This window comes from Notolepis coatsorum (assembly GCF_963971535.1).
Source record: "Notolepis coatsorum genome assembly, chromosome: 14".
Lineage (NCBI taxonomy): Eukaryota > Metazoa > Chordata > Actinopteri > Aulopiformes > Paralepididae > Notolepis > Notolepis coatsorum.
Window position 1 is genome coordinate 34,332,353 of NC_140178.1, and position 16,673 is coordinate 34,349,025.

General features: G+C 41.9%; 1 protein-coding gene across 1 annotated transcript in view; it reads left to right on the forward strand.

Moving 5' to 3' along the window:
* The window catches only part of asic2 (acid-sensing (proton-gated) ion channel 2), a gene marked incomplete at its 5' end in the record, with an annotated part of 362,882 nt that overhangs the window by 319,598 nt on the left and 26,611 nt on the right, over positions 1-16,673 (forward strand). The window contains 2 exon segments of the mRNA XM_084329317.1: positions 1,922-2,072; positions 3,104-3,160. Coding sequence (XP_084185443.1) covers positions 1,922-2,072; positions 3,104-3,160 — 208 coding nt within the window.

Here is a 16,673-nt window from a genome sequence, read left to right on the forward strand (position 1 = left end):
GAACGTGTGACCTAATGAAAACCTCGCCCCTGTGCACCAGAGACGGAGGAGCATTGATTCGGAAGCCTCGGCTGCCATTCGAAGACCATAATCACGTAAGCTGATCTCAGCACTGACAGCACAGTGACAGCTGACATCCAGTCCTATTTGATCATCTGTTGATTACATGGGAATAATCAGATCCCAGATCAGTGACAGCACGCCCACTCTAATTAGGCTATAGCTGAAGATTAGCTGAGGTGTGACAGTCTGAGGTCACCAAACTGTTGAGGAACACCTGTCTCAGATCCCCTAATGAAATTGATAGTGCTTGGGAGTCTGTGTAATCGCCATCCCTCCTGCTGGCTGCTGGCATTAGTGAAGACATTTTTAATTATCACAGGAAACATTATAGTTGTCCTCAGACATGCCCAAAGGCTTCTCTGGATGATGAAATATTTTGTATGCTAGATTGGTGCTTTTGATTATGTTTGAATTTATATCTCGTTTGCTGCAGTTGATGTGATTATATACCAACAGGCAGGTATGGTGTCAAACCCCACCCACCGCATGTATCTGGTGTCACCTAATAGGACGAGCATTAGTGTCCTCCAATCCTGTCTGTGCTAACAAGCATGCTGGGGCCAGATTTCACCTGGCAGGATGTTGTTGTGTTTGCGTGCTACTCTGGTCCCAAAAAATTTGGCGCTTTGGCAGAGGGGAAGGCACCTCTCCCAGCATGCATTGTAATGACAGTGAGCGGGAGTAGAGAACAGGGTGATGGATGCTGGGAACGTGGCTGGAGCAGGCTGTATGTGTTGCAGAGCAGATGGGCTTGTTCTCCCGTCTCCTCCCGGGGTCTCTCGCCCCTCATCTGCTGTCCTCGTCTTGACAGCCACGGGGAACATTTGGAGCTTTGTGCTCAAAGCCGGTCCTTATGGATCCTCACAGCCTGTGTATCTGCGTGTCCTCCCCCCCCCCCCCCACCACACGGCCTGGTCTGTTGTCCAGATCTGTATCTTCTGGTCTGTCTCTCTGATTGAACAAACATGCTGGGTTTCAGCCTTCTGCTAGCTCTCCTAGGCCACAACACCAGATCTATCGGACTTTTGAACTAGAGGAATGAATTCTGCGTGCATGTTTGTCCATTTGTGTGTGTGTGTGTTTATGTTTATTCAAGGATCCCAATTAGAAGCACTAGGTGTGCCTCTAGCCTTCCTCGGATCCCGAACAAATTAATTCAGACCTTTATTTAAACTCGAAAGGCAACTGAGGTTTCCCTCATTTACAGTCACGTCGAGTGTACATACAAGAAATACAATACAGTACAGCATATTCATATACTGTATAGGGGTGTAACGATGCATCAAAATGCATCGATCCTAATGTGACGATTCAACTGCATCGATTTGAAAATCTAGAAAATATTAGAATCGAAGTTTTTTATTTAAAAAAACAAAATTATGTATTTCTTTAAAAAAAAAATATTGACCTATAGTCCATTCATGCTGAGTGAATCAGTTCCCTTAGCCACATTTGTGTATTCAAATTTTTTTGGGGAATTAACTGAATCGAATCGTGGTCAAATTAAGATATTTCATGATGCATTGAATCGTTGCCTGAAGAATCGTAATCGAATTTAATCATGAGATCGCATCGTTACACCCCTAGTATACACACATACATACAAACGTATACGCTTACACACACACACACACACACACACACACACACACACACACACACACACACACACACACACACACACACACACACACACACACACGCACACACACACAAAAGAACCTAAGCAGGTACACAAATGAGAAAAGTAAAAGTGTGTGTGTGCATGCTTGCAAAAGTGAGTGTACGTTTTGAGTGTATCGTTGTCCTTCAATCAAAGCTAACCTCTCTGCCTCTGCTTCCTGTCTCCCTCCTGTAGCTGACCTACCTGCCTCCCCCGTGGGGAGAGTGTGAGTCCAAGGCTTTGGACTCAGGCTTCTTCCAGGTCTACAGTGTGACCGCCTGCAGGATCGACTGTGAGACGCGCTACATCGTGGAGAACTGCAACTGCAGGATGGTCCACATGCCCGGTACGCAGTGCGGTTCTGTTCTCTCACTCTATACGCAATAATCCCTATGCAATATGTTTTTTCCCCTCACTCTATTATGCAACAATCTGTACACAATACGGTTATTTTCTCTCACTCTATATATGCCATAATCTGTATGCAATACAGTTATTTTCTCTCACTCTGTATAGGCAATAATCCCTAAACAATACAGTTATTTCCTCCCACTCTATATACGCAATAATCTGTATGCAATACGGTTATTTTCTCTCACTCTGTATAGGCAATAATCCCTAAGCAATACAGTTATTTTCTCTCACTCTCTATATGCAATAATCCCTAAGCAATACGGTTATTTCCTCGCACTCTGTATACGCAATAATCTGTATGCAATACGATTATTTTCTCTCACTCTCTATACGCAATCATCCCGAAGCAATACGGTTATTTTCTCTCAGTCTGTACCAAGGTTTGGTATTGATTTGTCCGGTCGATACTGGTTAAAGGTGTTGGAATGCACTTTCATCGACTGTACATCACTGCGGCTTCAATAGAAAAGCCAAAGCAGTCATCCCACATTCTACAGGGCTATGACCCGGTGCCCCCCCCCCCACCGTCAAGGACGCTCTGACACCTGTTTGAATGCTTCTGTACCAACTAGCTGTCTTCTGTTGGCTCCTAGCTGTCTTCTGTTGGCTCCTTAGATGCCTTGCAAGAGATATATTGTATATATTACTCATTGCCTTTATTCTTAAGCTTAGCATTGTATTTTATTCGTATTACTTTTTTATCATGTCTACTCTATTTTATTATCTATTCTATTTTATTATTCTATTTTATTATTTGTATTTTTGACCCTAACCCTAACCCTATCGAAGCGGGCATGGCCACCTACATTTCACTGCATGTCTCGTGTATGTATGTATGTGACAAATAAAACTCTTGAATCTTGAGATTCATAAAAGAATGCTTAATCTTTTTTTATATTTCATCCATTGATCGAATTCTCCTCCCTCTCTCCTTTCACGATGTCTCCCTCAAACTACTCCTAGGTGACGCTCCCTTCTGTACTCCAGAACAGTATAAAGACTGTGCAGAGCCTGCTCTTGGTATGTACTGTATACACACACACGCGCGCACACACACACACACACACACACACACACACACACACACACACACACACACACACACACACACACACACACACACACACACACACACACACACACACACACACACACACACACACACACACACACACACACACACACACACACACACACACACACACACACACACACACACACACACACACACACACACACACACACACACACACGCACACACACGCACACACAACTACAGAGAGAGAGAGACCGCATGCATATGCGTTCATATTCACAAGACACTCAAAACACATATCTCCTTTTAAATTTAGACACTCAAGATGACATGCCTCGTGAGGATTAGAATGGGTTTTCACCTGTTCACCACGTGCTCAACAAGCCGCCGCTCCACTCCACCTTAATGTGTGCAGAGGGTTTTGAGCTCAAGGGGGCTCAGCCGAACCCATATTTACACCAAGCTAGTGGCATGAAGCTGGTGGTCTTCTGTCTGTTGCTCATTGATGTCATGCTCTATGATTGGATGGATGGATGGATGGATGGATGGATGGATGGATGGATGGATGGATGGATGGATGGATGGATGGATGGATGGATGGATGGATGGATGGATGGATGGATGGATGGATGGATGGATGGATGGATGGATGGATGGATGGATGGATGGATGGATGGATGGACAGATGGATGGATGGACAGATGGATGGATGGACAGATGGATGGATGGCCAGATGGATGGATGGACAGACGGGTGGATGGACGGTTACAGTAGGTCATTTAATTGGCATTAATAAAGTCTGTGATTGGAGATTTAATTGAATTCAGTAAACATGTACTGTGTGTCATAAATAAAGAAAAGAGATAAGAGTTATATTTACTTATAAAACACATGTTTAATAAATAAATCAAACAAAAAACAGATCCGTTCTAAGACTACAGAAATCAAATCAAATTTATTTGTAAGGCCCGACAACACACGTTAATGTCCCCATGGGCCGGACACGTCTTCTTTAAACAAGTCAAGAAGAAACATCACAATAAATCAAGAACAAAACAAAAACACCATAAAGTCCAAATTTTTTTTTATAAATAAAATAAATGCAACACTCCCAGACATACCCCACGCGAAGGTAAGGAAAAACTCACAAAGATCTTGCAATAGGAAAAAATGCACCACAGGCAATGTGGAGGAGAGAAACCTTAGAAGGGCCGTTCAAGGGGGGATCTCCCTTCTTAGATGTCGGTGATAGTAGTGTTGCAATAAAACAGGCAAAACAGTTGGTAAGCATGCACTCATAAGTGTAATGAAACACCGATAAGTGCATGCAATAGCAACTGAACATTTTGAAAGATAAAAAATAGAGCTGATGGCGGATCTATTTGAGGCAAGGGGGCGGCGCAGAGAGGCTCGCATCCTCCCGGTCATCATCACAGGACTGAGACAGCCACTCACAGGAAGACGGGGAGGGACAGGCGTTTGCGTAATTGTGATGGGCGGACATAGCAATAGATACAAGTGGTAAGCATATACAGTATGTGAATAGAATAGATATATGTAGTAAGCACATTATGCGAATAGAATAGAAGTACATAACCCAGCAATGAACTCCACGTCTAAGCCACGTTGACAGACCACGGACAGACAACAGTACGAAGCTGATCCATGGCCTCGGTGGTGCACGTAGAACAGCACTGCAATCTTGGCCAAGACCCCGAGACATCCACCACCTTGGTCAACACTACGAGACAACCACTCAGAGAGATGGGGGGGAGGGGGTTGGGGACAGGGGTTAGAGAGTTCCCATGTTTGTAGTGGGCGGAGATGGAGCAATAAATACATGTAGGGGAGAGTGGGGTAAGTAGTGCCAATTTTTACTTAAAGTGCCTTTAAAGCAAGGGGATTAAAGTAATGCCCCCAACTAAAATATGTACACATAGTTTAGGATGTTGTGCATCCCTGGGTACAATCATAAATAAACTGTTTCAGAAATATAGCTTTAGAAAAAAAAGTGGTTTTGTGGCACAACTTGCCCCCAGTGCGGGGTAAGTTGTGACATTAGAGAGAATACACTGGGGTAAATTGTGCCATTGATAATTTTAAGTACAACAGATCATTTTAATCTCAAAAGCGGTAAAAGTATCCTGCAGATCTTCATCTCCTTTCCAACCTGACATATACTGGTAGTCTTCCCCTGTTGCACCTCTTTCACTGCTCTTTCCAACTTCTCAAGAGGAGTTGAAACCCTGTCTGTCTTCCGTTTGTATCTGCGTGGCATGATGGATTTTGGTCTAAAATTAAGAATATCACATAGTTTTAGTGATCAAATGTAAGAATACAATGTACAATAACAATAAAATACAATAAAGTAATATATATAGTTAATAATTATAAGTTGGGGCAACTTAACAAACAAAACATCTGGCACAACTTAACCCAGGCACTTTGGCACAAATCACCCCAAAAAAATGCATCCCCCAGCTGTTTTGAGCTAGCATCATGCTAACTGTATAGACTCATGGTGTAGCTTACTAAAGCACTAAAACATGTGTGAACTGTTTTCAAAGTTGTCTATAATTGTTCAAACACAGCAATCAAAAAACATTGATCATACAAATTTTACTTTGGAGGGCAAATAAATGTTTTTTTAACTTAAATGTGCTTAACTCTCAAGCCATGTGTCTCCCTTCTTTGCAGGTTGAGTGAAATGGATGCCTCTTCAAAAATATGTTGTCACATGACCAACTTCTTCTATGGTTTTCTAGATAACAGGGGTGACACTACTTGCCCCTTGGCACAAATTACCCCACTCTCCCCTAGTGAGCATATGCATACATGAGGGCCGGTTCTAGGCATAAGCAGTATAGGCAAATGCTAATGGCGCCACCACCCAGAGGGTATAATACTTTTTTTTTTTACTAATACTACTAGTTATTTCGAAACACTGAAGTCTTATCTATAGTACAGGTCCAACATCTATAACAATCCCATGGAAATGAGTGTTTTACAATGGCTCATTCATTTGGACGGCGAGTGAGAAATTCTCCAAACAAACAACTTCTTCGTCTTCTTCTCTCCCTTTACCGTATGGAACAGAATAAACTGTGATGCAAGGGGGCAACAGATAAAATCCTGCCTAGGGCAGACCTGTCGCTAAACCACGCCCCAAAATAGAATTTGTCCAATCATATCACAGCAAAAACTTTGCTGCAGAAAACTCGGTCAACACCAGAAAAGCCATTTGTGGGCTGCATCAAACCAGACGGCTGTGATCAAAACCACTGTGTAAGAGTTCAGTTTATATGTTATTATCTACCTAATATCCGATGGTGAAACGCTGTGCGTGGGGTACCTGTAATTCGGACACCAGGTACCCTGAAAGACTGGATGGAGGAGTATATTTCATACCTTTCCCGAAGCCCAAACGAAAACTAAAGCCCATTTTAAAAAAATTAGGTGAGGAGTAACACTTTAAAGTCAGATCTGGCTTGACTAGGAAGCCAGTGTAAGGCGGCCAAAACTGGTGTGATGTGATCAAATGTTCTAGTTTTAGCACTGCAGCCGCATTTTGCACAAGTTGAAGATTTTTGATGCTTGAATTAGGTAGGCCTGAAAAAAGTGCATTACAGTAGTCTAGACGTGATGAGACAAAAGCATGAATTAGGGTTTCAGCATCAGCCAGAGTTAAAATGGGGCGAATTTTTGCGATATTACGAAGGTGGAAGAAGGCAATTTTGGTGACATTTTTTATGTGCATTAAATGAGAGGGAGGAATAAAAAATTACTCAGAGGTTTTTTATGGTGGAGCTCTGAGATACATGACAAGTATCAAAGTTGAGGGAGATGTCCTCAAACAGGCCTCTGTGGTTTGGGGGGCCAACAATTAACATCTCAGTTTTATCTGCATTAAGGAGTAGAACGTTTTGCGACATCCACTTTTTAATGGCAAGCAAGCAAGCCTCAAGATTTTGTAATTGGGACGAATCGTTTGGCTTAATAGGTATATATAATTGGGTGTCATCAGCGTAAAAATGAAGGTTTATGCCAAATTTGCATATGATATTGCAGAGGGGTAGCATGTAAATAGAAAATAGAAAAGGGCCCACAACAGAGCCTTGTGGGCACTGGAAGGGTCTCAGATGTTAAATCATTATAGACCATGCAGTGTGTTCTATCAGTTAAATAAGATTTAAACCAAGCAAGTGCGTGACCCCGAATGCCAACATGATTCTCGAGCCGACCAGCTAACTAATGATTACAAAATAACTAATAAGTACAGCTAACTAATGATTACAAAAACAAAACACTTGGTTATTATGATAATGGTGCCTGATGAGTAATGCATGGTCGAGTTCCCTTACTCATGTCCATTTGTCCGTCAGAGTCCATTTCAGTCCATCTTAGCAGTAAGGCCCGGCTTTCAGGGCGCGCCGCATGGGGGCTCAAAGGTAGGCCTATGCAGGCCTTTGTATCCCATGGTTTGAGTTCAGAGATCTTTATTGCATGTCTTAGACAGTATATATACAGTATATTAAGGCTGTAACGGTATGTGTATTTGTCCTGTGACTTCACGGTACTGACATCACGGCATCGTACTTAACTTTTAACTTAAACCCTTTTGCTCTTTGGGGAGCATAGGTCATTCATGAAATCTCTCCAGCTGGTTCGGTGTTGGGCGATTTTCTCTGCTTCCTTACTTGTCTGGGGAGAGACACCTTCCACGTCCAAACTTCGCTGTGTATTTTCCATGAATGTTTCTGTAATCATTTTGTTCCGCTAAGTGGGTGATTGGCCCACCTAGAGGTGCTTTTTTGTCAGGGTATTGCTCCCTTAGCCCTTTGCCCTCTCAGGCCCACCGGGCAGTGGTTGAACCATTCTTCGTCTGTTCCCTCACCCGAGACCAGTTTGTCATGGGTGACCCTACCAGGAGCACTAGGCTCCAGACAACATAGCTCTCAGGATCATAAAGACACGCAAACCTCTCCACCGCGATAAGGTGATGGTTCCAGGAGAGGCACGGCATCGTAGCCATACGACAAATACATCTCAGAAGGGACTATACGACACTATACGAGGTGGAACTAGGGTTGAATACGTCTCAGGGGGGACTATATGACTCTAGGTGGAACTAGGGTTGAATACGTGTCAGGGGGGACTATACGACACTAGGTGGAACTAGGGTTGAATATGTCTCAGGAGGGACTATACGACACTAGGTGGAACTAGGGTTGAATACGTCTCAGGGGGGACTATAGACACTATCAGGGGGGACTACTGTATATGACAACTAGGTGGAACTAGGGTTGAATATGTCTCAGGGGGGACTATACGACACTAGGTGGAACTAGTAAAGAATATGTCTCAGGGGGGACTATTCGACACTAGGTGGAACTCGGGTTGAATAAGTCTCAGGGGGGACTATACGACACTAGGTGGAACTATGGTTGAATACATCTCAGGGGGGATTATACAACATTAGGTGGAACTAGTATTGAAGACGTCTTAGAGGGGACTATACGACACTAGGTGGAACTAGTAAAGAATATGTCTCAGGGGGGACTATACGACACTAGGTGGAACTAGGTTTGAATACGTCTCAGGGGGGACTATACAACATTAGGTGGAACTAGGTAAATATATATATATATGATACATATATATAAATGTATCAAGTGGCCTCTCTCTGTGTGTGTATATGTTGCCTTTCTTAAGCAAAAACTTAACTTTTTAAGAAGTTGTACAAAACTAACTGACCAACAATAAAATGAGGAATGAATCAATTAAATATGTACAAAGAGTAGTGGAGGCGGTAACAGACTCCCGGCCATACAGGATTATCAGCAGTGGCACACAGCATCATCAAGGACCACAGCCACCCACCATGCAGACTGTTCTCCCTGTCATATCTGGCAGACAATACAGGAGCAGGCCTGCATGTACCACCAGACTCAAGGACAGTTTCTACCATCAGGCTTCTCAACTCAAAAACCTAAATATACTACTTTGCATATCTGCTTACCTGCTGTCTGCATCAATTATGACTGCTGCTATTGAACCTGACTGACTGCTACATAAAATACTCAATGTGTAATACACAATTACATACTCATCACTTTTACACACAAATCCAAATCCAAGTAAATCTATCTTTTACTTATTTTATTTAATCATACTTTATTCTACCTTGTAACATTGGATAATGGGCAGCAACATTATCCATTCCACATATTATCCAGCAAGTTATTGCATGATCTGGTTTTTATTACATTATAAAGTCCCTCTAAATGGAAACGTTATTACATTATCCGGTTTTATTACATTATAAAATACTTCTAAATGAAAAAGTTATTACATTAGGAAAATCTATTACATTACCCCATGTTACATAATGCGTCCTGTTGCTCTTACTGCTGAGCTGACCCGTTATCTCGTCCAAAACAATAGCATTGTACCGTTGACCTTGTGTTACCATACATATGACCAATAAGAGAAACTTGAACTTGAACTTGAACTTGAATGAATGAATGTATATAACAGAGTAATTATATCAGTGAGGGATATAATGGATGTGTGACAGCCAGGCTACGTAGGTTGCTACCTTCAGCTCGCTTCTCGCCTTGAGACTGTGAATCCATCAATCATCAGTGGCTGCGCAGTGAACAAGATCTGTATGACGTGCACGTTTTTCCACTTAAAGAACCTGCACACTGCCTTTGAATCGTCCCCCACTTGAGGGTTGAATCCAGTCTTTTAATCCACTCTCTTTCTCCCACTCTTTGTTGTATTTCTTTCCTGTATTAGCGCCTGGCATTGTTAGCGAGGTAGCTAAAGAGACTGTGTGCACGGGGGAAGGAGAGGGATGGAGGGAACAGGGTTTTTCATGCGTTTAAATAACATTTCGGTAACATCGCTTTATTAGAGAGGTATATAGTGAAGAGAGACAGGAGACAAATAAGCAACTGTTTTACCATTGGTCAATTCAAATCAGAGGCGGGGCTCTGCTACAGTGGGCCATTTGACAATGGTCGACAGTTTTAATGAGTCTCAAAGAAAATAAATGACACAGAATCAAATGTAAACGTTGCCTACCATCTCAAACGCACTGCTCCATGCTGTGGCCACATCGGAAATAAGATAGTTTTACTCTACTGTAGTAACGTTGGACACTCTTATAGCCTGCATTATTTTCCGAGACACGATGGCCACTGTGGGAGTCTGAGTTGAGGGAGAATAGGAATTGGATTGATCCTGATCTTGGCCCTCCTTCAAATCCTCTATTATTTATTCTGGCAAAGGTCCATTTTAAGAAGCAGGAGGGAGAATATGAGATAGATAGAGCAGCGCTTCTGGGCTTCAGGCTGCAAGCAATTAACTATTGAGCCGACTGCACTTCATCCCAACTTGATTCAACCTTCCTTGATATCATGGTGCCTGCAGGGTCCTAGTGCACTGCGCATCACAAGTTATTATTAAATGCAATTACGTTCAGGGTAGTTGGACGTTCTTCAGAAGAAAACCTTAGGAGTGAAGCACATCTAAAATCATCTGTGTGGTTGATGAAAAGTTACTGTAATGATTTCATAAGAAAACTAGAAAGGTGAGCTTGGTAGAGTGCAAATCTCCACCAGGCGTCAGCCCATGGCAACCCATTTATTTTCTAATAGCCTACACATTAGGCGGGGCTTAAGTGTAGGGGGCGGGGTAAACATAGATGAATGAAAGCAGTATTTGTATTACATTTATAGCACACTATTACTCACTATTAGTCACTATCACTATTATACTATTACACACTATTACAGTAGCACACTAGTACACTATTACTATTACACACTATTACACTATTATACACTAGTACACTATTACATTTGATTCGAACTATTAGACTGGTCATGCCTGTGATCTTGGGTGCATGAGTTGGTAAGCTACAGTTATAAAGGGCAAATGGCAAATGGCTGCATTTATATAGTGCTTTTTTCCAAAGCGCTTTACAATTTGTTCCTCACATTTGACCCATTCACTCACACACCGACGGCGAAGGCAACCATGCAAGGTGCCAACCTGCTCATCAGGAGCAATTAGGCGTTAAATGTCTTGCTCAAGGACACTTCGACACTCTACCCGGGAGGAGCGGGAACAATGGACAATGATGGAAATGAATTCAAATAAAATACTTGTCGTTGACCGATGTGAAAAATATTCCAGCATTTACTTCCCAGTGGCCAGTTTCATCCACCAATCAGTGTCCTATGAGGAACTACTATAGCAGCTACGGGCGTGCTTTAGGTGTGATGTTTGCTACCTTATTTTGTTACGATTTGGGTGTTCTGAGGGTGAGAACGCAATTTGCAGACAGGGAAGAGAGGAGGCAGAGACGGCAGGATACGTGGAAATATATACAGTCTTTACTGGGACGACGAAACAATACAAAAATCCAAATTGACTAAAAGTGACGAAAAGGCATTTGACAGTTTGCAGGATGCTTGCCTAGTTTTAAATGTTTGTTTTGTTAGTGCATCACATTATGTCAATGAATTGGTTTCCCAACACCGGCTGCCATCGACTGTGCTATTTTGAAAAGTTATGTTTGGAAAAAGTACTTAGAAAAGTTACCTTCTTTTCTTCAGGTATAAAAGAAGAGAAGGTAGTTGAGGGAGGGAGGGAGGGAGAAATACATTTAATAAAGTTTGCAGAGAAGAAAACCTTCCCGGCTGTTTTGTTACTTTGATACAAAGGTGTCTACATTTTTATAAATCTGTTTATTCACATGTTTAAATGTACTAACTTTATAAAAGAATTATAGAAAATTAAACAAATCCACTGCTTTCTGAACTGGCTCCAAATTTTTTTTCAATTATAAATTCATTAATCAATATTTATTTTGGGGTGAAAGCAATACTTTTATTCCACACCTTTCTAAAAGATCTGTGGATGTATTATTATACTTTTTTAACATTTTAACACCAGATAAATACTTATGATACTTAAGTACATTTAATGTGAGCTACTTTAAGACTTTTGCTCTAGTGGTTTTCTTATAGGTGCCTTTTTCTCCTTTGTGTCTTGGCATGGCACCGCTTCCTCAGTAAAACAGCTGACATGATTATGATATATACCTGGGCTCAATTGTGTCGATCATGTATCGAAAACCTTCATTGTGAACGACGTTGAAACAAAATAGGTAGTTATTATAGTATAGTATAATAGTTATTTCCTTCACTCGTTCAGAGTTGGCTGGACGCTTTGGTGGTGCAGGGTGGGTTGGTTCAGTAGAATGTTTGCTACTAGAGTTAGTTGTCCCACTTCTTCTCAGGGAGATACGATGCGAGTCCTCGTGTTTGTAGTAGGCTATTCCCAAAATAGAGATTATACAATTCAAAGTCTGTCTTTCATTGAATGTTTACCTTCATTGAAGATGAAGCAAGTTTACTTTGATTTAGCTGCCTTTCTTCCTCATATAATTATATATTACTTCCTCTTCCACCGCCAGCCTGTGCTTCTGGTAAATAAACTGCAGATATTTCACTGTACTTCTTGCTCACAGCATTATGACTTTCATGAGTCCCTCCTTACCAGGGCCGGACTGGGGAAATAATTCATACCGGGAGATATAGCGCGAAATATAGCCCCAATCACTTTTTAAGCGGGGGGTCTGGGGGTCCCCCACCAGGATTTTTTTTTGTTACAAAGACTTCATTTCCTGCATTCTGGTGAATTTTAGTGCATGTGAATCGCAAACTAATGAGCCAACAATTGCTTAGTACAATGTACTGTTATGAACCTCAAATGCTACTCTCTCCACCTTCAAAAAGAAAAAAGCAAGAGCACAACATATTTTTCTATTTACTATAATAATACAGTTAACCACTCTCTCCACCTATTCAAACAGAGCAAGAGCACAATACCATATTCACTTTACTGATGCACTACCCATCAACAGTTAAAATAGCCCTTTACACAAACATTAAATAACAGACCTTTCATAGTTTCATTACAATACTATAATAACAGTAGCCACTGCCAGAATAGTGACACATGTATCACGTGTGGTGAGCACACGCATGCATGCACAACGAAGACAGAAGATTTTTATTTTTTATTTTTTTTTTTTGCATGTAAGGGGTGTTTTTTTATTTATTTAATGAACCTGTACGTGCAATTTCCTGCAATATAGAGCCTTCAATCTTGACCAATAAAGCTGCTCTTTTCACTATAAAACTCAGTTAACCATAATGTAGTTATGGTTAGATTTATATATTGGGGGGGGGGATATATCATATTTTTCATATGATAAAAAAGTGGTGGAGCAAGAGCATACCTTTGCTCCCCCAAGTTCAATAGTGGGAGAGCAGAGATGCTCCGAATGCTCTTATGGCCAGGCGTCTATGATTCACTGATACAAAGTAAAATAGTGCAGTGCAATAAAATAGTTAGTAAAATAGAATAAAATAATGCAATAGTGCATTGCAATAAAATAGTTATCATCGTATTTTTTCGGGAGGCCGGTAAGGAGTGCATTACAGTAGTCGAGTTGGCTTGAGATAAAGGCATGGATCTGGTTTTCAGCGTCCTTTTGATTTATAAATGGCCGTACTTTAACTATGTTTCTAAGGTGGAAGAATTAAGTTTTTGTCAACTTGTTGATTGTGATTTAAAGCTTAGGTCTGAGTCTACCATAACACCAAGACTTAACTCACTCAAATACAGTTAGCAGCTGGATAGACCACAGATGGAAATTAGCTTCTGCTAAATCTGGTGCAAACATATTTTCATGTAACAATGATGAATTGTCAAAAAAAAATAAAAAAAAAAAATATATATATATATTTTTTTTTTAAATAGATTCGGGGCTTTTCAGAAAACATTCGGGGCTTGAGCCCAAGTAGCCACCCCCTAGCCCCGCCCCTGGTCTCAATCATTTTAACTATAAAATGAGCTCAAAGTATGAGCTCACTGACTGAAATGTCCAACAAAAAGCATCAATTGTCAAATAATATTGATCACATTAACTAGACTAGATGTTTTTTGATAACTTTGCAGTGATTATGTTTGTAGCCAATATATGTGGCAAAGGTGTGTAATCTTTGAATTTTCTTGGAATTATTTTGACTCTCTTTAATAAATTGTTTATTCAACTTCAGCCCCAATCATAACCACCACATATTGTTTTTTGTAATGTCAGATTTAACAACTCATTTCAGAAAAGTGGGAGTATTTCATTTTTAATCTGAAGTTGAATAAAATATTTATGGAAAAGAAAGTGGGAAATTAATTCAACATATAATCTTTTTATGGCGTTTTTCAATTTAGTCCCCTAATATGGTAAGAGTATAACACTTTAGTTTTCAGACACAAGGGTGAAATTATTTATTTGTTTCTTGGCAGATTTAACATTGGGCTTTTGACAGGGGAGATGATGCATTGCATGGTAACGTTAGCTAGCTAACATCCACATGTTTATTTGTATCACTGACTAACCTGCTGGTTCCTTGACCTTGGTGCAAGAAAACATTTGATAAATGTTGCCGGATTTAGCAGCATCTCCTGTAAGGGCCTTTCTTTTTCTTTGTTTTATCCCTCTCTCCTCCACCCTTTCTCTTTCTTCTGTTACGACCCTGGCTCAAGGCCCGCAACCTATGTGCAAAACCGACACCAAAACCTGTGTATTAACTCAAGTGCTACTATATTAAGGAATTACTAGTGTAAGCTAAAAGGATAAGGACTGGAAGAACGTGACAATCTATCTGGTAACCCACACTCTTCTAAACACAGACCCTGCATGTGTGTGTGCCTGGCTGGTTTTAAACCTCCCAGCAGGTAACCAATCAGCACTAATTAACTAAGTGGCAGCCCTCACCTACATGCCCCGTGACACAGAGTGATCAGGCCTCTAGTACATAACACCTCCCCCACCAAACTGGTTGCCCAAGAGGCAACCACTACACAACAACTCATAGACAAAACAAAAAAACAACTGTGACCCCTTAGTTGTCAGGGCCACTACCACAACAGTGATAACGGGTACCACAAACACCGGTACTATGATCGTGAGAGGGCGTCTGCTAGCACGTTGTCCCTCCCACGAATGTGGCGAATATCCAAGTTATACGCCTGGAGGAACAAACTCCATCGCATCAAACGATGGTTCGAGTTCACCATGCTGCGAAGAAAAACCAAAGGGTTATGGTCTGTATACACAACAAGGGGTAAACTGGAGGATCCAACGTAAACATCAAAATGGTTCAAGGCAAGAACCAAAGCGAGCGCCTCCTTCTCTATAGTAGAGTAGTGCAGTTGATGCCTGTCAAACTTTTTAGAAAAGTAGCACACTGGGTGCTCCACCTCTAATGCATCCTCTTGCAGGAGGACGGCTCCAGCACCGAGGTCACTAGCATCCACTGCCAACTTGAATGGCAGTTGAAAATCGGGAGCTGACAGAACGGGAGCGCTAATCAGAATACCCTTGATGCTCTCAAAAGACTGTTGACAAGTCTCAGTCCACACGAAAGGTACCTTAGGACTGAGCAGATTGGTCAAAGGGGCAACAACAGAAGCAAAGTTCCTACAGAAACTCCTATAGTACCCTGCCATACCTAGGAAGCGCTTTAACTCCCGCCTGGTGATGGGAGCAGGGAAGCCCACTATAGCCTCCACCTTAGCTGTAATGCTAATGTCCAACCACCTTACCCAGGTAGGTAACCGTGGCCTGTCCAAATTCACATTTCGCAAGGTTAACTGTCAAGTTAGCATCACCCAACCGCTTGAACACTTCCGCCAGATGCTCCACATGTTGTGACCAAGAGGAACTGTGGATAACCAGGTCATCCAGATATGCCTCACAGAACGCTACTCCGGCCAGGACCTTGTTCACTAGCCGCTGAAACGTCGCTGGGGCATTTCGCATGCCAAAGGCCATCACTGTATACTGGCAGAAACTCTCTGGTGTGACAAAAGCGGATATCTCACGTGCTCGCGGAGTAAGCGGAACCTGCCAGTATCCCTTCAGCAAATCCAATTTACTTACAAAGGCTGCTGAACCCACCCGATCGATACAGTCGTCCATCCGAGGAAGAGGGTACGAGTCCGGCTTGGTTACTGCATTAACTTTACGGAAGTCAGTACAGAACCGATGAGTGCAGTCTGGCTTATCAACAAGCAGGCAGGGGGAGCTCCACGCACTAGAGCTGGGCTCCGCAATGCCATGTCTCACCATATAGTCTACTTCCTTACTCAAGATCCGTCGTTTTTCCGGATTCACCCTGTAGGCATGTTGCTTAATTGGCCCTGCACTACCAACATCAATGTCGTGCTCGAGTACATTAGTACGACTAGGGACATCAGAAAACAAACGTGTATGCTGTCTAAGTAGGCGCACCACATCCGCACGCTCAGGAAGTGGCAAGTACGACAGGTGTGAGTCCAAGTCACCTAGTATCTGGGTGTTTGGCAACCTGCCCTGAGAAATCTCCTTCGACACAGAACAGTCGGCCACAATAG